The sequence below is a fragment of the Pangasianodon hypophthalmus genome, chromosome 4 (genome assembly GCF_027358585.1).
Source record: "Pangasianodon hypophthalmus isolate fPanHyp1 chromosome 4, fPanHyp1.pri, whole genome shotgun sequence".
In the NCBI taxonomy this organism is placed as follows: domain Eukaryota; kingdom Metazoa; phylum Chordata; class Actinopteri; order Siluriformes; family Pangasiidae; genus Pangasianodon; species Pangasianodon hypophthalmus.
Window position 1 is genome coordinate 22,784,248 of NC_069713.1, and position 22,894 is coordinate 22,807,141.

The window sequence follows — 22,894 nt, forward strand, 5'->3', positions numbered from 1 at the left end:
GAGCGCAAACGCAGTATTTTCATAACTTCATAGTAGTTAATGCATGATGAAGCATTCACTCTGACGCCTTTCTCCAGCTTACTAGAAGGAGCCTTGCAAGTGTTCTTACATATGTGATTTTCAGGAGTTTCTGCAAACACCAGGTGTAAAATAGTACCATTGTCGTTGTAGTGGACGAGCCAGAGGCAAAAGTGCTGTCTTAGTTATAATGCAAAAGTGTTTGTGTAAGTAGCCCATTTGGGAAAAAAGTTCGCTTTAGGAAATTAAAGGCCATGCCTCCTGTATTGGAACTGTCAGGCAGAGAGGCCTCGCCTCTTTCTTTGGGACACAGTGCCAGTAAGAGTACATATAAATAAAAAGAGATGTTAATCTGGCCACATCGGTTCAGTCGCTCAGTACAGTGTGTGTTTTATCTGAGACCTGTGAATCTTTACACCTCTCCTGACAGTGAGCTAAACTCACTGTGAAAGCCAGTGACAGCTTTGTGGAGTTGGATGCAGTCTGGCTTTAGATGTAATGTTGAAAGTAGTTTGTGTTCGTGCCCATTTCTGCTTTCGTAATCGGGAAAGGCCATATAGACTCATTAATTATATTTAAGCAAGTTGGCATCGATTTCCTCATCAAAGCAATCACAGTCATTGGGTCAGTCAACCACCAGCTGATCATTAACACTTAACGAGCGCTCAATATGCCCGAGAATCACAAATCACAAATCTCTCCCTCCTGGTCCTCCATCCTGGTTCTACATTCCATCAGAGAAGCACAACACTTTAAGCACTTTAAGCATTACTCTGATTACTCAAGTGCAGTCCTGATGTGTGAGGGTGTCCGAGTGACCAGGCTCTCACCCACTCGTGATTCCAGCAGATAATTCTGATGAGAATGAATGAGTTCTGATTGCTGTGAGCTGCTTGTCTCTATCTCACACACACACACACACACACACACACACAGAGACAAAAATGACTAAAGAGCAGAGATTGGACAGATCAGAAGAGGTGTAACAATCTAGTTCAGGTCAGATTGGAGAGCTGTTTAAATTATAAAAGCTCTCTCTCTCTCTCTCTCTCTTTCTCATTCTCTCTTTCTCATTCTCTTTTGATTATTTTATCTTCCCTTTCATCTCTTTGCAGGATTTATCCTTTGCTCATTTTCCTCTTGTCACCAAGGATAAATATTTTCTATCATTTTTACTCAGTTGACAGTTGAAAGCTTCTTCTCTCTCAATTCAGAAATCATACCTAACTCTAAGCCCTTCTGTTTCTGGCACACACACACACACACACACACACACACACACACAAAGGCAATTCTCATCCCACATTATGTAAATAGCTCACACATGTGGAATTGAGCGAGGTTGAAGAATACAGAACGCAGCAAGAAATGAAATTGATTTCAAGCAACAGAATTGATTTCAAATGAGTAAATTATGTGCCAAGTATTTTCATTTCAATTTCATGGTTGGCCTGCACTCTTATTGCTCTTTTCCACTCTATAGGTGGAGATGTGAACAAAGCACAACACGTTAACGCAATGCCAAAACATCATAACTTACCCCTGAATAGCACCCAAGGTTTTAGTAAAATCCTTTGTATTTGTAATTGTAAATTGTAATTTGTGTTTTGTAAAGTAGTGTGTGTGTGCATTGATTTTTGACAGGATAAAAAGCAAATAAGCTGACGCTTTCTCATATTGCTCACATTCTATCGCTCTCTCTGTCTCTCTGTTTTTGTCATGCACAGATGACACCAAGATTGCCCTTCATCTCAAAGACAATAGAGGTAGGATGTCACCTTGTGTGATATATACAGTGTGTCACAAAACAAAACAATATCATTCTAATGCTCAGAGAAGGGATAGTGTGTGTGTGTGTGTGTGTGTGTTTGTGTGGGTGTGTGTGCATGCAGGGGTTGTGGGTTCTGACGAATCCTGAATTTCAGCCTCAATCTCTTTTCCATCTCTTGCTGAGCCGTAGAGCCAGCTCATTTCCTGATATTGAAGAATTCAGCACACATTCCTTTTCATAGCATTATATCAAACTCTCACTCCTTCACTGTTTTCTTGCTTGCTTTCTCATTCTTTTTTCTTAACTTTCTTCCTTTGCCTTTTTCTGCGTCTGCACCTCTATCTCTGTGTTCCTCAACCTTCTTTCACTCTTTCTCTTTCCCTGTGTTTTTTTTTCCTGCATAGAAAAGGTTTTGTTAGCCCTCATGTGGTTTTGATTTGGCCCGTAGTCAGTTTTTCATGACTCAGAAACAGCAGACTGGAAGCCAGCAGAACTTTTTTATCACTAATGCAAAAGAAATTAGGAGCAGTGCTACCAAAATAAGCAATCTGCCTGTCGTATTCTCCACTAAGCAAGATAATGGACAGGTATTGTTGTTATTCTTGTCACACAATTGCTCTTAGAGTCAGACCTGATTGTAAAAATCCATCAATATAAATTAATATTTAAAGTAGAGCATTCTGAAGATAATCCTACAACACCTATGTAGAATAATAAATGGTTTTAATAGTATTGTGTATCTGGGTTCCATTGTAGCTATCTAGAGTCTGAATCCAGCATTTTCTGTAAAGCTGTAGAGGCGTATGTCCTTGCAAATAAAGTGACTGCTTGCGTCGGTTATTGCTTTCGACCGGCTAGCAGTGTGGGGTAGCGAGCGCTGAAAGAAACTGCTAACGCTAGCATCACTAGTGCATTGCATACAGCAGTGCTTTTGTTGAGATTTGTTTCTGAGATTTTGTTGAATCCAAAGTATCTCCAAAGTTAAGACTTCTCTTCGTCTCTCACCAATCATGTGTATCAGTTTTCCTTTTCAATTCAAACCGCATCTAGGCTTGTAAATGCCACACTGCAAAAATGAAATCTTAGCAAGTGAAAATATCTTGAATATGGCCAAATTTATCTAATATTTCTTATACAGCCTGTTTTTAGATGCTTCTGCTCATTTCAAGCTTTAAATGCTCTTATTCTTTTGGCAGATCATTTTGCTTCCTTCTAGAAATAAAATAATAATAAAAATATTCTGCCATTTCAAGCTTGAAATGAAAATGTCTAGAAATGGGTTTAATAATCTTATATTTTCTTATATAATCTTATATAACTTATATATTTTATATTTTCTTATATTATCTTATATATATATTATATACTTTTTGTAATCTTATAATAGGAAATGCCAGATAAATTTGACTACATTTGAGATATTTTGACTTGCTAAGAAGTCTTTTTTTTTTTTACATTGCATATCATAGAAAGTTGGAGAGATTAGATTGGGTTTTTTAGTTTTATGTTTTTAATGTCTAAGAAACTATGAACAAAGGGAACACCTCTACCCTCTCTATACCTCTACCCTCTCTACATCTCTGCCCTCTCTATACCTCTACCCTCTCTACATCTCTGCCCTCTTTACATCTCTGCCCTCTCTACATCTCTGCCCTCTTTACATCTCTGCCCTCTCTACATCTCTGCCCTCTCTATACCTCTACCCTCTCTACATCTCTGCCCTCTCTACATCTCTGCCCTCTCTACATCTCTGCCGTCTCTATACCTCTACCCTCTCTACATCTCTGCCCTCTCTATACCTCTACCCTCTCTACATCTCTGCCCTCTCTACATCTCTGCCCTCTCTATACCTCTACTCTCTCTACATCTCTGCCCTCTCTATACCTCTACCCTCTCTACATCTCTGCCCTCTTTACATCTCTGCCCTCTCTACATCTCTGCCCTCTCTATACCTCTACCCTCTCTACATCTCTGCCCTCTTTACATCTCTGCCCTCTCTACATCTCTGCCCTCTCTATACCTCTACCCTCTCTACATCTCTGCCCTCTCTACATCTCTGCCGTCTCTATACCTCTACCCTCTCTACATCTCTGCCCTCTCTATACCTCTACCCTCTCTACATCTCTGCCCTCTCTACATCTCTGCCCTCTCTATACCTCTACCCTCTCTACATCTCTACCCTCTCTATACCTCTACCCTCGCTATACCTCTACCCTCTCTACATCTCTACCCTCTCTATACCTCTACCCTCTCTATATGTCTACCCTCTCTACATCTCTACCCTCTCTATACCTCTACCCTCTCTACATCTCTACCCTCTCTACATCTCTACCCTCTCTATACCTCTACCCTCTCTATACGTCTACCCTCTCTACATCTCTACCCTCTCTATACCTCTACCCTCTCTACATCTCTGCCCTCTCTATACCTCTACCCTCTCTACATCTCTACCCTCTCTACATCTCTATCCTCTCTACACCTCTACCCTCTCTATACCTCTACCCTCTCTACATCTCTGCCCTCTCTATACCTCTACCCTCTCTATACCTCTACCCTCTCTACATCTCTACCCTCTCTATACCTCTACCCTCTCTATACGTCTACCCTCTCTACATCTCTGCCCTCTCTATACCTCTACCCTCTCTACATCTCTACCCTCTCTATACCTCTACCCTCTCTACATCTCTACCCTCTCTATACCTCTACCCTCTCTACATCTCTGCCCTCTCTATACCTCTACCCTCTCTACACCTCTACCCTCTCTACATCTCTGCCCTCTCTATTCCTCTACCCTCTCTACATCTCTGCCCTCTCTATACTTCTACCCTCTCTATACCTCTACCCTCTCTACATCTCTACTCTCTCTACATCTCTGCCCTCTCTATACCTCTACCCTCTCTATACCTCTACCCTCTCTACATCTCTACCCTCTCTACATCTCTGCCCTCTCTACATCTCTACCCTCTCTACATCTCTGCCCTCTCTATTCCTCTACCCTCTCTACATCTCTGCCCTCTCTATACCTCTACCCTCTCTATACCTCTACCCTCTCTACATCTCTACCCTCTCTACATCTCTGCCCTCTCTATACCTCTACCCTCTCTACACCTCTACCCTCTCTACATCTCTGCCCTCTCTATACCTCTACCCTCTCTACATCTCTGCCCTCTCTATACCTCTACCCTCTTTATACCTCTACCCTCTCTATACGTCTACCCTCTCTACATCTCTGCCCTCTCTACATCTCTACCCTCTCTATACCTCTACCCTCTCTACATCTCTGCCCTCTCTATACCTCTACCCTCTCTACATCTCTACCCTCTCTACATCTCTGCCCTCTCTATACCTCTACCCTCTCTACATCTCTGCCCTCTCTACATCTCTACCCTCTCTATACGTCTACCCTCTCTATACCTCTACCCTCTCTACACCTCTACCCTCTCTACATCTCTGCCCTCTCTATACCTCTACCCTCTCTATACCTCTACCCTCTCTATACCTCTACCCTCTCTACATCTCTGCCCTCTCTACACCTCTACCCTCTCTACACCTCTACCCTCTCTACATCTCTGCCCTCTCTATACCTCTACCCTCTCTACATCTCTGCCCTCTCTATACCTCTACCCTCTCTATACCTCTACCCTCTCTACATCTCTACCCTCTGTATACCTCTACCCTCTCTACATCTCTACCCTCTCTACATCTCTGCCCTCTCTATACCTCTACCCTCGCTACATCTCTACCCTCTCTACACCTCTACCCTCTCTATTCCTCTACTCTCTCTACACCTCTACACTCTCTACACCTCTACCCTCTCTATACCTCTACCCTCTCTACATCTCTACACTCTCTATACCTCTACCCTCTCTATACCTCTACTCTCGCTACATCTCTACCGTCTCTACATCTCTGCCTTCTATATATCTCTACCCTCTCTACACCTCTACCCTCTCTATACCTCTACCCTCTCTATATCTCTACCCTCTCTACACCTCTACCCTCTCTATTCCTCTACTCTCTCTACACCTCTACACTCTCTACACCTCTACCCTCTCTATACCTCTACCCTCTCTACATCTCTACACTCTCTATACCTCTGCCCTCTCTATACCTCTACTCTCGCTACATCTCTACCGTCTCTACATCTCTGCCTTCTATATATCTCTACCCTCTCTACACCTCTACCCTCTCTATACCTCTACCCTCTCTATATCTCTACCCTCTCTACATCTCTACCCTCTAAGGAAAACATATTTTTCTGCCAGATTTAAGAGCTTACCTGTTAAAAGACAAGCATATGCTCCTGTCATACAGATAGCCGGCTAATAACCTGCTACTACACTACTACATGTTCTTATCACACATAGACACAAGTCAGATTTCAGTATCAGAGTCTTGATTCGTATTGTAATTTTCTGAGCAATTCATAAAACAATCGCCAAATCTATCAAAATATACCATAACGAATAAGACTGTTCATCAGTAACATTAGCAATGATAGCTAGCTAGATTAGCACTTAGATTCCGAAGCTAAATGTTTCCAGGTAAGAAGATGTGGCTAGAAGATAAGAAGTGATTAGTCCAAAACCAAGATTATTTTATGCATAAATAGCTGAGCTCATATGTAATGCTCCCTGAATCTGTCATGTTCTGTAAAAAAGTGTTTGATTTAAATGAAAAAGTTGGTATTTAGCACAAATTCACCTAAATATGTAGAGATAATTAAAGTTAGCCACCCAAGAGGAGTTTGAAAATGATTTACTTCAGTGCTAATTTAATCTAAATAATTTCATATGTATATACTGTAAGTGTATATGATCATGTTAAATTTTTGACAGGATTTTCCTCTGAAGTAATTTCTAGGAATGAATCTTGAGGTACAACTTAAACAGGGTTCTCCATTTCCACATTTATCTTTTCACTTCCTTTATTCAGCCATTTGTAAGCCCCTCTGAGCTTTCTTATTTTACTTCATTAATAATATTAATATATACTAATCAGCTTAGGCTGCACATAAAAAAAGCCTGATTCAGTGTTAAATCGCATTAGCTTTTTCCTAAATGACAAGTCTTATGCCTCCTCAGCACGTATGCGTAAGTGAATCAGTGTGTGAAATCCTGTAAGTACATCAGTGTGTGATACCGTGGTTCTGTCTAGTTTGTGCTCAGCGCATTTAATTAGTAGATGTTTATTGCTTTGATGTTTCTGCTGTCTTCATCTGGCGATCACAATAAACTACACAAGGACATGAGGGTGAATCCGAAAGGGATTGAAATGTTCATTTGTCTAAGCACGAATGCATCCTGTCACACTATTTGTAAATGGTTTGCGTGACACTGACATCTAAACAGCAGGGTGTGCTGATTAATTAGGTTCATCTAGGACAATCAGTTAATTAATCTTTGTCAATTACTCATCCCATAGCTTTTAGAGAGCTACACTAAACACAATGCATCACTGTGAAAATGACTCTTAGAGGAGACTGAGGGTGTGAGACGGACATTAGCAAGTATTTGGTACCAACACCAAGCCAATATTTTATTACTTTGTTAAAACTCTGTTGACAGATAAGCTTTAGAAAGACACTTCACTGGGAATTAGTAAAGAAGAGTATGTTCCATGAAAGAACAGAAATATCATATCTATGTTTTATGCGATTTCAGACAGCTCTGGAAATATTTAGAATTATTTAAGAGATTTAAGTGTTTCCGTGTGTTTTCTCTTTCTTACATACAACAGGTAAATTATAGATATAGATATTAGACTCAAATATTTTACCACAGCACAGTTGAATTCTCAAATCAGATGATGTGAAATAATTTTCTATGATAGTAGTTCCAACTGTAGCATAACTAAAAGGTTTATATTAATGTGCTTGTTCTAATACTTTATTGTTCCTATAGTAACAGCTCATACACAGGGACTTGTATGGTGGATGTGCCACGTAATATAAAACTAAAAAAAAAAATTTGATTTTAAAAAACCTGCTATTAATTAACCAAGAAAAGATTTTGTGAGCTTTCTGGTAGGAGAAGTTTATGTAACAGTTTCGGTTGTCAGTGCACAGGAGAATCTTCAGAACAAGAACAGGACAAGTGCGTTTTTTTTTTGTTTTTTTTTTGTTTTTTTTTTTTGTCTTATTAGCTGCAGAAGAGAGAATACAGAATACAATTATGCCTTAAGTGATAACACAAACCACCTTGTCACAGATATTTCACAACATTATGCGTAACTATAAACAGCACAGTGTGTTGTTCATTAATAAATTCAGAGTTGTGGCGTAAGAGGAATAACACACGTTGTACTGTGCTGCTATATGAAAATAATTCACTTCAGGGTGCTTCATGTCCACACTATCATGTCCTTCATCACAGCACCCTGACGTGGATTATTTTCACATAGCGGCACATTACAACATGTGTTATTCCTCTTACGCCACAATTCTGAATTTATTAATGAACAACACACTGTGCTGTTTATAGTTACGCATAATGTTGTGAAATGTCTGTGACTGCAGCACAGTCTGTCGTATGCTATTCTTTACTTAACCGGTTGTTGACTTGTGTGGAAAGTAAGGAATAAAACACAACTATAGAAACAATAAAGTGTTAGACCCAGTGCATTAATACAAACCTTGCAGCTGAACTACTGTCTGAGATGCTGTTATAGAAAATGAATCAACTTCTGACTAATCAGATTTGAAGAGTCAATAGCACTGTGGTAAAGCAGATGTGAATTGATTGCAAGACATTTTAAGAACACATTTATAGTGTTGCTAAAGTCAAAATCGAGGACAGTATCAGCATGTCCTGGCTTGTGCAGGCTTCCAATAATATTTTCCCAGGATTCACACGTTCACATTTACTATGAATGTCCCATTACACAAAATGTAACATCTAAAAAAATCAGTGGATTTGGGAGGAATCTATATTTCAAACAATTATTTATCTTGCCTTCTTTCTGCTTATGCTGCATTCTCTGAGTCTGCTGGTGGTTTGCTCATAAATAAGCACATTCTGCACTGACTGCGCTTTCACAACAGCACTCTTTCATTTCTCCATAGCAGCTTTAACTGTATTACGGGTCTATAGGGTAGATCTCTACCCAATTAATTACTTCATGTGTAAAAGTGCATGTGTGAAAGGGGCAGTAATATGAATCTGCTTGTCAAACTTTTACAAATATTCCACGTTGTATTTCCTCATATATTGTACATGAACTCCATTTTAATTAAATGTCCAAAGACTGTGAAAGACTGACTAGACATGATCTCAAATGTCCAAAACCTGTGAATGATTTATCTCAGGTAGGCAGAAGCACAGGTGGAAATTTGAAACGAATGCTCCTCAGCTATCATAGAATCTCTGGTTTCAGAAACCAGCATCTCTCGGTGCATGTTAAAATTACGTGGATGCAGTGAAAAAAGTGACACTTTGTGCTTGTGTGATAACGTTGCTGTATGAATCAGCTTGGCTGCTGACGTCTGACTGTTCTGACAAAATCCCAAAATGACTTTTCTGTGTCATGTGTGCATGTGTTTGCTTTAAGTGTGTTTGTATGAGGAAGAGGGGAATGTGGAATTTTTTTTAAAAGGCAGAGAGAGAGGTAAAATAGAGATAGAGAAGTTATCCATATGTTGTTTTCTTACTTAGAAAAAAAAGTTTGAAAAAAAACAACTCTAGTGAGTTTTTGCACAGCAGTTCTTTGTTATTTCAGCCTTCCATCCTTTTGCCTTGAGTAATTCAGGGTTCAGCAAAGAGCACTTAAAGGATGAATGATGAGATATGCTTCCTAAAAGATGCTCCGTCAGCCACAGCCAAGACGCTGAGATATGGCTCTGTATCCCATCCTGCTGTAATAAAACTGAGACACACATACAGATCTATGCATCCTCATCAGCATGTGAAATTCAGCATATGAACCTGCCTGCTGTGAGCAACAGTTCAGTAGATGATGGCAAGGGAAATATCCCACTGGAGAGACTGAACCATGTTTATAACATCCTAAGGATAATTCCATATTACATAGTACATATGTGCACATTGCATTACATTACATTATTTCCAATCATAGATATTTGCTCTTGTTACATCTAGGATCAGGTCATAGCACACTGGTGAGATGTAAAACTGATATTATACGGGGGGTTACAAAGGGAGTATATTGTATACCAGGGTAGTGGGCACCAAACATAACTGGATTTTTATCAATTCAGATGTGACCCAGGCCAAAACAACAAACAAAACCCCAGAACACCAAATAAGACACACATTTCCCTCTCTTCCTTACTGTCCAAAACTCACACCAATCTTCAAACAATGGCAGTCACAACCTACACCTAGTAAACAAACTCACTATATACACAGTATACAGTGAACAAGAACCTAGTGATCAAAGCCAACTGTGAAGAGCAAATAACTTCAATCAGTGATTCATTCATCGTGGTCAGGGTCATGGTGGATCGAGAGCCTATCCCAAGAACACTATGCATGAGGTGGAAACACACCAGTCCATCGCAAGGCACCATACACACACTCATTCACACCTAGGAGTAATTTAGCATTGCCAAGCCACCTACTGGTGGATTTGGGAGGTGGAGAGGAAACCAGAGAACACAGAGGAAACCCAAATGGACACAGGGAGAACATGTACAGAGCTCCACACTGACAGGAATCCAAGCTTGAACCCGAGACCCTGCAGCTGTGAGGCTACAATACTAGCACCTACAACCACTGTGTTGCCAGAGCAAATATCAAAACCGTATCAAAGTCCAAAAACAAGTGCAGGGTTCACTATAAATTAGATCAATCAGAATATTAACAATCAGCAATGAAGTAATGAGCATTAAAAGCTAAAAAGGTCCAATTTGCAGATGACTTAAATAGCCACGGAGCGATGACATCATTGGGAGTAACAAGGCATGCGGAAATCTGGAGGATGTGGATTGGAGCATAGGAAAGGAACTGAAAAGACTTGATCTCTAGAAAACTTGAAATGGTCTCGAGACAAAGAACACACAGAGAAAGCATTCAACAAGCAAGCAGAATATGACAGATTCGGGTAATGATGTATAATAATAGTATAATAATAGCCATAATAGTACAGGTCCTACCAATAGCCATAAAACTGGTTGAGTATGAAACATACTTCAGAAAGTAGCACCTCAAGAAGAGGAAGTAGATGTGAACAATGAATGTATAAGGCATAATGTCATTACTACATGTATAATCAATCATTTAATTGTAATTAAATCACAAAAGCACGCAAAAATGTAAATCTTTAAGCCAGGTTTACTCTGTATGATTTTTGGGCCTAATTTTGCCATCAAGACAAAAATGGCTCATTGTAAAAGAATACTTTTGTTGTGAGTTGAGATTGGCAGCCATTGTAACCAAAGACTGTCAACAATAAAGTCCTAGCAAGTGACTGAAATTTTTGAATCTCGGAGCATGACTGCCACTACAGTGTTTATTTAAAACCCACCAATAGGTGGACGCCATGCGATGATGTAAAACTCACAGCACTATTACAGGTTAGGGGTGTAACGTTCTGACAATTTGGATTTAAAAGGCACCATTTGAAATGAATCTATTATTGATTAGAACTGATTATAAATCGTTTATTATTGAAGAAGGACAGACAGCTGGTGTGTAAAAAAAATGTATATTTTTTAAACTGATGTGTAAATAGACTAGCAAGGTGATTTACCCACATCTCTGCTACATAAAATAGTCCTTTTCTATGTCATCATTTGTGAATTAATGGTAGGATTACCCCAAATTCTCAACAAAGCTGATCTCATATCAATCGGAGGCTACTAAACTGAATCATACTGTATTGTATTGTATTGTGGCAGATTCACGAGCCTGGATCATCCTCACACACGGATGATGATGTAAGCAGTATGTAGTAATTAATAAATAGTAAATAAGCAGTGATTGATCACAGGTCTATTTTTGGAGAATTGTTATAGAATTTGGCCAAGATTTTATTAGGAGCATCTCATACAGTGCAACAAGTATTCTTAAAAGACTGCTGAAATCACACAATGTAAAGCTGGCTTGAGCCTGGAGCAACAAAGTGTAATAATTTTACCAAAAAGAAATGAATTGTTCTGATTGGTTTGTCATCATGTGTCTGTGTTCATGTTTTGCAGCTGTACATATTACAACTGTGATGTTTCTCCATGGGGGTGAATATGGGAAAGGGGGAGTGAACAAATGAGGTATTTTATCTCAAATGGAACAGAGGACTATGCCAAGGAGACCAATCAGGAGAAAATGCAATGTAGCTATGTGTTCACATTTGCACTGCGGCAGATGTATTTATCTTAATGCACTTGATGCATAGCCCTGTCCTGTCCCGAGGGCCGGGGTTAACCCACCTGTGCTTTCTTATTGTGGATTTCTTATTAATGTTTTATTAGAGGGCAGTGCATGTTGATATGTTCTAACAGAGATACAGTAGTGTGTCTGTGGCTGTGTGCATGCATACAAGAGTGACAGACTCTTAAGGAAGCTGGCTGGTGATAGATTAATGTTTCTAAACAGATAGAAATACAGATACAAATAGGAGGCACACTGTTCATTTTTTTAGGAAGGTTTCCAGAGAAGCTAGAGGTGTGTATCAGGACTGGGATCCTGTGACAAATCAAAATATTTTCATGATTGGGAGATTTTTATTTCCGTGCAAGCACGAGTGAGTGATCAGATATGAAGCTTGTGGGACAAACAAAGACCATGTGCATGTTACACTGCGTGATGCAGTTACAGCATCCTTAGTAACTGCCTGGTCAGGGTTTGCAGTGGTTTAATTTGTTTAAAATATTGCAAGCAGGAACAAAGAAAAAAAAAAAAAAGCAGCCCCAGACACATGTGTAGTTGAGACCAATTATGAACTCGAGTGATGTAGCTGAAGTTGGGGAACTGTCAAATCCAGAATTCATATACCAATTGTAGGGTTCATACTTAATTTTTTAAAAATCCCTTCTGGTTTAGGCCATGACCACATTGGGTTTAAATGTTGAATACAGATACAGATAAGTGGAGCACTAAACAGACACAGATGTTGTCAGTGTGTTACACCCCTGTTATCTACACTATATGGCCAAATATTTGTGGACACCTGACCATTACACCCATGTGTGCTTGTTGAGCATCCCATTCCAGATTTATTCCCCCTTTGCTGTTATAATAACTTCCACTCTACTGGAAAGACTTTCCACTAGATTTTGGGGTGTGGCTGTAGGAATTTGCCAATTTAATCACAAGAGCATTAGTGAGGTCAGGCACAGATGTTGGACGAGGAGGTTTGGGGTCCAGTCAGCGTTCCAGCTTATCCCAAAGGTGTTGAGGTCAGGGCTCCCGAGTTCTTCCACTCCAACCTTGGCAAAGTGTGTCTTAGTGGACAGGGGCATTGTCGTGCTGGAACTGGTTTGAGCCTCTTAGTTCCAGTGAAGAGAAATCTTAATGCTACAGCATACAAAGACATTATCAATTGTGTGCTTCCAAATTTGTGGGAACAGTTTGGGGAAGAACCACACATGGGTGTGATGATCAGGTGTCCGCAAACCTTTGGCCATATAGTCTATCTATCTATCTATCTATCTATCTATCTATCTGTCTGTCTGTCTGTCTTTTCCATATCATAGTTTCTCTTTCAAAAAATTGACTACATTTTTTTTTTTTTAGTAGACAGTTGGAAACACTAGTTTCCAAGGAACGGACTCTTCTAGCATGAGCTGTGTCCCAGTTCCACTTTTCTGCCTGTTTTTGTCTAAGTTCTCATGAGAAATGCTCTGGTGAAATCAATCTGGCACAGATGCATGCCTGGAAATGCATTGCAGTGACCAGAGTTGAAAAAGCCATATAAACTCATTCACTTCAATTTAGGCACTTGAGCTTGAGACATGGCAGCTAAGATATAACTGCTGGGATGTGTTGTTTATCTTGGAACATTAGAGTGTCTAGTTGACATCGGATATATTATACACAGTGAGTGTGCAGTTGTGTGTATTTTGTAGATTAATTGATTATGTAGTGTAGAATATGAGTACAGGCCCACCATAGTTGGATTTGTGTGTCAAAAGAGATGAGAGCTCAGTTGGCCTTGATTCTGTGTGTGTGTGTGTGTGTGTGTGTGTGTGTGTTTCATTATGGATGGAGAGAAATGAACTGTAAGAGCTGTTCAACAGGCACTACAAAACCACTAGACAGGGGAGGGAAAGTTCATCCAGCCAGCTTTCATGCTAGTGCTTAAAAGCATATATAAACACACTAATAAATACATGCACGCATGCACACACATACACACGTGCAGTACACATAAGCATTTTTATTCTTAAAAGACAAACACAACTCTTGCTGTACTGACATTAATTCTTCTAATACTTGACAATACATATCAACCAAAACTATCTTTCTGTCTCTCCATGTTTCTCTCTGCCCCATTTCTACTCTTTATCCCTCATCCTCAATAAAAGCCTGTCTAATTCCATTAGCTCTATGTAAAGGTCACTTCGCTTCACTGCAGCCAGAAGGCGTTATTTGTGAGGCAGGTTAACAGCTCCTGCTAATTACACCTGCATGTCTACATGGATCTCTCAGCCTACACCCTGTGTTTGTGTGTGTGTGTGTGTGTGTGAAGCTGTTGACCTGTATCTGCATGATTTTATCCATTGTGCTGCTGCCACATGATTGGCTGATTGGACAATTGCATGAATGGGCATGGTTACAGGTATTCCTATTAAACTGGCCTGTGAGTGTATGTGCCTTAGAGATACTAACACTGTCTAGTATCAACTGTAAGACAAATATAACGTTCTACAGTAACTGCTTCACGAAACAAGTCCTTTTAGGTATGTATTGCAACACTTGTTTAATTTTTTCCCCTTATGCGTAATAGCAATTTATTAATTTATTAAATCTTTTGACTGGTAATATATGCATGAACAGTAAATACATACTCACCAACGTAACCTCATGATTAACTCATCCTTCCTCTACTCTCATCTTCTTTGATCAGTGTCCTTATTTTCCTTGCTTTCCTCCCATGAGGACAGGGATGGAGAGGGGACAGAGATAAGAAACATTCACACTTGGGGAAACAGCCCACCCATGCTCATCATTCATTTATTCAGCTAAAATATGCAGCACTCATTTATTAATGATCCTGATTATTCCCTTGCCATTGAGCTGGCTGCTTTTCATCTCTATTCATTCTTAATTTATTCTGTTTGCTTTTGAGTTGTCCAAACATCTACATGCACAAGTATCTTTTCCAATTCATGATGCATTTCAGCAAGTGACCCTACATCTGTAGGAGTGAAAGAAGAAGTGTAAATCTAACCAGCAGGTGTGTTAATTGGGAAGGAGTTTGATCAGTTGAGTGTGAGAATACACACTCACATGTACACTCTCATATGCTGTACTTCAATCTCCTTGAATTTATGATAACACTTTTATCTATATGAGCTGTGTGTGTGTGTGTGTGTGTGTTTTGCAAAGATTTTGAACAATTTGTTAGCCTCGGGTTTAGCTTGTGACTGAAGGTCAAAGCCATCTCTTTTAAAATGCTTAAGCAGGAAGGCAGTGGAGTGTGTGTGTGTGTGTGTGTGTGTGTGTACGTGTGTGGGAGGTGGGAATGTATGTGTTGAGAGACATTATGCTGGAGTTATAAGATCCTAATCTAGCCCGCTCGTCTGTTCAGACGGGTGAAATACAGAATGAATAGAGAATATTTCCCCAGGAAAAATGCAGTGCTCTTCTACTAGCTGTGCAGTTGAGTCAGTGTGCTTTTTTGTGTTTTTATCGACACAGTAAACATTCTCTTCATTTGACACCTCGAGTCAAGAAAATAAGTGGAAACTAAACAGCATTTATTCAGTCAAATAAGAAAGAAAATCACCATACAGCATAATGTTATACTGTAACTTATTTCTTATAGTTCCATAATAACCAGTTAGTTTAATTTTTTTAAGTCTGTTTTTCCCCATTTTCTCACTGATTTGGTCTTGGCCAATTCCCGCCCACCGGTCAGCTCTCCTCTATCACATCACAGCTACCAACAGAGGGAGGGTGAAGGCTAGCGTGTGTCCTCCAGGACACATGAAGCCAGCCAACCTCATCTTTTCGAATTACTGCTGTCACAGGGCAACACAACGCACTCAGAGGAAAGCGCTATCTGCCCTCTTCCACACACATGATCTCACAGATGCCCATGATTGGCTAGTGTCACTGTGATTGACAGGGGAGAGAGAATATACCCCTCCCACCCAGAGGGCACGAGCAATAACTCACAACCTCCGGACGATAGGGCGAACGAGTTTTTTGTTGTGCAGCTCAGAAGCTGAAAGTTTTATTAATTACATATTTTTGGAAAAATAATCTTTCAACTATAAATAAAAAGGCCCTGATTTCCATCTGTCAGTTTACATCATGTGACCTGACATTGCACTACAGCCACAAGCCATGACCCTACATATGCGCACCACTTATGTTGCCTTCACTTAAATATGAGTTTCCCACTAGGAAGTTCCACATGAATGACAATTACGACTGGAAAACTCTGAGATAATTTTGATACCCGAGTTTCCGAGATGGGAGGAGTCCTAAACTTTCAAGTCTAGTCAAGTCAAGTGGAGTTTACTGTCATTTCAACCATATACAAGTACATAGTGATATGAAACAACGTTTCTCCAGGACCAAGGTGCTATATAAGAAACACAGAACAACACAGAACTACAAGGGACTACATAAATTTATACATAAAGTGCACAAGTGCAAACATGTGCAGGCAGCACAAGACAGTACAATGACTACTGGGACAGACAATGGGCACAGTAAGTCCCAGTGCAGCGCTGACCAGTACACAGTTCTATTTAAAAGTGAAACTAGTGACAATATTGCAGACAAGAGTACAAGAGTACAATACAAGTAGCTGAAATAGTGTAAACATAAGAGTAGCAGCCTATGTAAAGTATAATAAGTATTGTAGCAGCATAATGTAATGTGCAAAAACTTGCAAAAAAAATTGCAAAGAGGATGGAGGATGCTCAGTTGTGTGTATATATGTATGTGTGTGTGTTCCTTCAGTCCAGTTTCTGAGTATTGAGGAGTCAAAATGGCGGAGGAGAGTACACTTTCTGTACTGAATGGCAGGTTTTGTTCATTTTCCTAAATGCACCTAATTATGGTTATATTCATTGCTGTATATCAGCAACCATTCTATGCATGTTGTACATTTTTACACCATGAAAATTGATTGTATTTGACCAAAATTCCATTATCGTCAGCAAGCTAGCTAACTGAGTAATATGTGTTATGGTGTCAAAATAAAAGTGAAATAAAAGAGAAAAAAAAAGAAAAAAGAAATATGTGTGAATGAACCTGGCGTCACCCATGTTTCATGTTCTTTCAACATACTCCTAATTACCACTTCAGAAGTGGGAAGTAGGATAATTCGGATAGCACATGAAGGCAGCGTTAGCAACGTGGCGAGTCCAACTCTCGACTGTATGCATATTGTCACGTTGTATTTACTGTGTTATAGCTCACTGGGAAATACGTGCAGTAGAGCAGTAGGCTATGTAGCCTGAAGGCCAATTCACACTAAAGTGTTTGTTTTTAGTTGATCCACTGCGACACTGACCAGGGTAAAGCGGTTCCTGAAGATGAATAAATGAAAGAAAAGAAATGAATATCAGTGAAACATAAAATGATAGACTCCTCACAATGAAATGGTTATAGCCAGTGTAGTTTCAGAAGGATACATATTGTTAGCATTAGCTGTGTGTCAGAGTGCTAACTTTACCCATGTCAACTGAAGTAGCTCTACTGATCTGAGTTTTTACATGTATAAGATGTTTATTTTGATACATTTACATTTGTGGTATATTGTATTATATATTTTTAAAAAATTAATTTTCTGATGGATTTTTGTCTATCCCTGGCTATGGACCTTGTTCTCTTTAGCTCATGGCTTTTATCATTAACATCTGTTATATATATTAGTGCTGATATAAAGCAGATGTGCAGCACTTAAATGTTCCTGCTTTCCTGTGACTAATGGCTTTAGTATTTTGTATTTATTACCATCTTTCTGGGTACGGGCTCAGCTGGTACAAAGCATGGACGTCGATACAGTATGATGCATTTGATTTTACATAATTAAATTTCAGGAAACTCACAGAGGGCGAGGCCTAATTTTCGGCATTATATAAACAGTGAAAGTGGAACATTTTATTATTAAAGATTAGAAAATGGCAGTGTACTAAAAACGTATCAGTGCCAGTGAAGCCTGCCAGCAATGTCCTGAAAGACACAACAGAGGAATTTATTTATATCTTTTCTCATAATTTGAGCTTTGTGAAAGACACACACAGTCCCTGCTGGTTATGGTGAGAAATGGAGAGAAGGTAGTTTGATGGACACTGCTCCCTTCTGTTAGAGAGGAGAAGTGCACAGTTCATACAGCATTAAGTAGGTCCATAGGTCCTAGATATTGTGTGTGTGTGTGTGTGTGCAAAAGAAAGATGTACATTAGAACATTTTTAATACTAATAATAGTCAACAGCTCATATACTGTTAGTGTTTTATGAGGTCATGTGCAAACACGTTTGCTGTGGAATAGTCTACACCGATCTCGACTGCTTCCATGTGTGTTTCATGCATGTATTTTTCGTTTTCAGCGGCAGCGGCACACAGCATGGCGGAGAGGGAATCAACCAGCAACAAACACAACCTTCACACAGGCCTGATCCTGGCCATGCTCATGCTGATGTTGGTCATAGTGGCTGTGGTGCTGGTGACTGTTTACATCTACCACCACCCCAGCTCAGCCGCCAGCCTCTTCTTCATCGAGGTATGTGTGTGTGTGTGTGTGTTTAATATGGTACTTTTTGAATTTTTCATTATCAAATCACAAATACTGTAAAATAAGTCAGAGGTCGATTAGACTGCATAAATATTGATTTATTAATAAGAAATTATAAGTATTTCTTTAACTTACGAAATCACGATTCTGAATTATATGCAAAAATTTTCACTAATAAAATAAAGAAAGATGATTAATTATTTTCAGTAAATTTACACAGTTTTGGCATTTAAAAATGGGACTGCTGTGAAAGCAACTCATACAGAGTACAAAGTTCATCTGCTAATTTAATTTTTAGTACAATTGTAAGTGCAGTTTTCTGATTGTGTAGTCATGGAGTGGGAAGAAACACGTACAGAGAACCTGATTATGTAGCTATTTTAAGCAGTGTTGCAATATTGAATGTATAACTTCAATGTATAAATATAAAAATTTGTGGTAAAAATGCAAACACACGGTTTCAACATAAGCCAGTTTCTGAGTTTGTCTCTGAAAATTGTCCTGCATAAGATACTATAGGTACACCCTGTACAAAAAAAAAGAGTTTCTCAAGCATTCTTTTAATGGTTCTAGCTTCGTAAAACTTTTCTACATGGAAAATGATCTAGAATCTGAAGTTTATAACTGCATTCTTTCTACCAGTGACATTCAAGACTTCGTAGGAAAACTCATATGCTGGTCTATTTAAGAAACAGATTGTGATAGAATATGTAAAATCCGGACAATAGTGTGTTTATTTCTCTGGATCATGATTCAGAGTGTTGGGAGCATATCATATCAGCACTATAGCAATCTTTTTAATCTATTAGCAAGAAAAAAGAGACTTGGATCGGAGCACTGAGACAGCTCCTGTTAGATGAGACTTGCTTTGAGAGTTCTAGAGAATGTGGATTTCATTTTTTTTTCCTTTTCCAACACAAGAACATGAATAACATGATGTAACATAACACTCGTGTGTTTTTGTAGAGACGACCAAGCCGGTGGCCTGCCATGAAGTTCCGCCGTGGTTCAGGGTATCCTGCGTACGCCGAGGTGGAGCCTGTCGGCCAGGAGAAAGAGGGCTTCATCGAGGCTGAGCAGTGCTGAGGTCCTGACCTTTGACCTTGTGCCCCCATACACTGCCCTGCTCCCTCTTCATACACACTCATCCATGTAAGAACTGAAATGTCCCGCTTTCATCAACCGTCCAAATAGGAAGCAACAGTGTGGATATAAAATCATTCCTGCAAGTAAGAGAAGTATCTGATGGCTGATGATTAGTAGCACAGAATCAGATTCCTACAGCTTGATGATCAAATGAGCCATGAGAGAACTGACAAAGGTCTGAATCTGGATCATCTCTAAACTGCACGCTGAGCGCTAGACCTGATCTGGAACCAGCACCCAAAGCCTCGATCCCACTGGAGCAGATTTGGATTCAAATTCAATGCATCTTTTTCCTTTCACCACAGAGGAATTTCTTTTTGAAAACTCTTTAAAAATCAGAGCTGTGCATCTCCGGTTTATGGTTTAGGAGAATTTATTTAGGTCTTTATATATCTTTGCAACGGGTTTTAGGGTTTTTCTTTTGACCATATTGCTTTGTTTCAGTTTTAATTTGATGTTTTGGAGGAATTTAGTGCAGATTGTTGCTTGAAATGCAGTTATACTCATATAAAATCATTCATGCTTTCATTTTCTGCTACAATTGGGAAACGTTTGCATGCTGTATCCAACAGTGGTGCTCAACTTTTCCATGCCTATGACTCATACTTAAATTTTTTGCACAAATCTTTTTTAAATGCACATATGTTTTTGGTTTTTTTCAATTTGTTTGGATTTTATTCTTGGGTTACTAATGCAAAGTTACAAGACAGGCGCTTGTGGATCTTTGTCTCCTGTATGTGTCAAAATGGAGGTGGGACAGTGTTTGGATGAATTATCTTGTTTGTTGATTTATATTTTTGATTGGTTTCGAATGGTTTTGTCTTTTTTCCTGTGACACACTGATTAGAGACTCCTTCCTTCCTACTGCAAATGTTCATTTTGCTAGTTAGAATTGATTCCTATTCAATTGCTTCAACACGGTACATGCAATAGACATGCCAGTGGACGTGACCACATAAATGAGAATATATATTTGATATCTGTCCATATGTAATTACTTATATAAATCTATAAGAATAACAGTGTTTAAATGTTATCAGCTGTGTTCTCATGATGACATGAATGGAGTGGGTTTTTTTAATGGAATGAAGACTATAAAATCCTTCAGGTTCATCCTGCGATTCATGCATTCTCCATATAGAATCAGAGAAATAGATTTCTATTAATGTAGCATAGACACAAATAAATACTAAACCCTAGTCTTTCTTTCTTTCAGTTAATTCAATACGAGTGTGTTATTGCCGTTAAACTTTTAAGACTTGGTTCTCACTCTACAGTCGTATCAGTGGCTATAATCACAGCACTTCTTAATTTTTCTTGTAGCAAGTGTTTTACTGTTTTCAAAACCAAAGACCCATATCACTGCATCACAACTACTGTTCCTTATGTTCTTCCCTCTCATTGTCTCTCTTTCTTTCTCTCACACACATACACACACATGCACACACACACACATGCACACAGAGGCACGGATTTAGACAAAAGGATAAGGCTTCTGAAACTACACAATAGACTCAGGTCCAGTTAGAAACATGATCGTGTGAATTACAGAGGAAACCAGAAGGACAAATAACAAAGATAACAATACATTACAGATGCAAAAATCCTCCATGGTTGCTCGTTTTACACAACCAATGCAGATGATAGTATATAAGAACCATAATAATTAAGTAAAAAATATTTATAAGAATGCAGGAAAGACAACTAGGCCTTCTTTTAGTTTGTTGGGGTTTTTGCTTTTGTTTTGGTTTAAGTTTTTTTTTTCTGTATCACTGGACTCATTTGACGAATTTCATCCAGCCTGAGAGTGTGTGTGTGTGTGTGATTCTTAAAGTGAATGAATGTTTGACAGATGAGGAGAATGTTACATTTAACAGCAGGCTGTGCTCTCAAAGTCAGGATTTTTCACAATAACAGTCCTCTGAGAGCTGCTGGCCTAGTCGATGCTGTAACTCTGTGTGCTCCTCTATAACTACTGTCATTTTGATTGCATTTTAAATCAATAAAGTTGTTTAAACAAGGCTTGTCTTTACTGTTTCAAAACTCCAGTTGAGTGCAAAAGTTTTCACACACACAAACGACCACACACACACCCCACCCCCCACCCCCCGGTATCTGAAGGGGAAAAAAATGGAACACATACTATTTGTCCAATTTCTAAGGAATGAAATGCGAAGGAATTTCAAGCAGTTAAAAATGAAATGTACCCTGCGACAAGAGAACAATCCAAAGCATAAGGCAAAATCAACAAAAGAATAGTCTGAAAAGAACCAAAAGATGGAATTCAAAATTTGCCATGATCCTCTCAGTCATCAGATCTGATCTGAATAGTGTATAAAAAGTATTAAAATATATCTATTGCTCCAAATATCTATCAGTATCTGAGCTACATTTTGTATTTATCTAACCAATGTGTATTGTTAGATTAACTAGCTATTAACTAGCTATTAAGTTGTTATAGTTATTAGCATAGCTGTTGTTACTATGTGTGTGACCCTCCACACGATATGAAATAATTTGAGTTCTTAGGGCAATGATTCAACATTTGACAATACCAAGGAATCTGCTATAATATAATATGATTTGACTTAGTGGCCTCTGATCGATATGTGAGGCACTTTGCTCAGAATCTAGGTTGGATTAATTTGTGAATGATGATGACATAGGGAAGGACTATTTTAAGTATCAGAGTTACAGGCAAATCAACTTTCTAGAATATTTCCACATCAGCTTTAAACAAAGAATTATTTTTATACTCCCGTTGTCTATCTTTTAATAGAATAATCCATTTATAATAAATTATAATAAATAATAACTGATTTATGATTGTTGCCTTGATTCATTTTAAATGTTTCCTTTTAAATCAGCGCATGAATCCATCCAGATCATCTGATTGTTACACCTCTAGTTGTTACTTAGTTTTTGTTAATTTAGTTTATCTGTATTTGTTGGTTCATTGGCGAAAAACCACACTAATTAACCACCAGTAACAAAATCAGTGTGTGATTTAAGGCCCACAATTGTATTTTCTCATTCACAGGTTACATAAACGTAAGAGTTTGTACTTTCACTCTTTTACTTCAGATA

The 22,894-nt window shown here is 38.9% G+C and overlaps 1 protein-coding gene across 2 annotated transcripts in view; it reads left to right on the plus strand.

Annotated features, from left to right (window-relative positions):
* Positions 1-21,828, plus strand: part of plxdc2b (plexin domain containing 2b) — a 115,283-nt gene extending 93,455 nt beyond the window's left edge. Inside the window, exons 12-14 of one of the 2 annotated variants that reach the window (XM_026936701.3) lie at positions 1,746-1,784; positions 18,477-18,649; positions 19,628-21,828. In XM_026936701.3, coding sequence (XP_026792502.3) covers positions 1,746-1,784; positions 18,477-18,649; positions 19,628-19,747 — 332 coding nt within the window. In that variant the 3' untranslated portion in view covers positions 19,748-21,828. The remainder of the gene's footprint in view (positions 1-1,745; positions 1,785-18,476; positions 18,650-19,627) is intronic. The other variant, XM_034303946.2, reaches the window with a different exon arrangement.
* Positions 21,829-22,894: the final 1,066 nt, after the last annotated feature.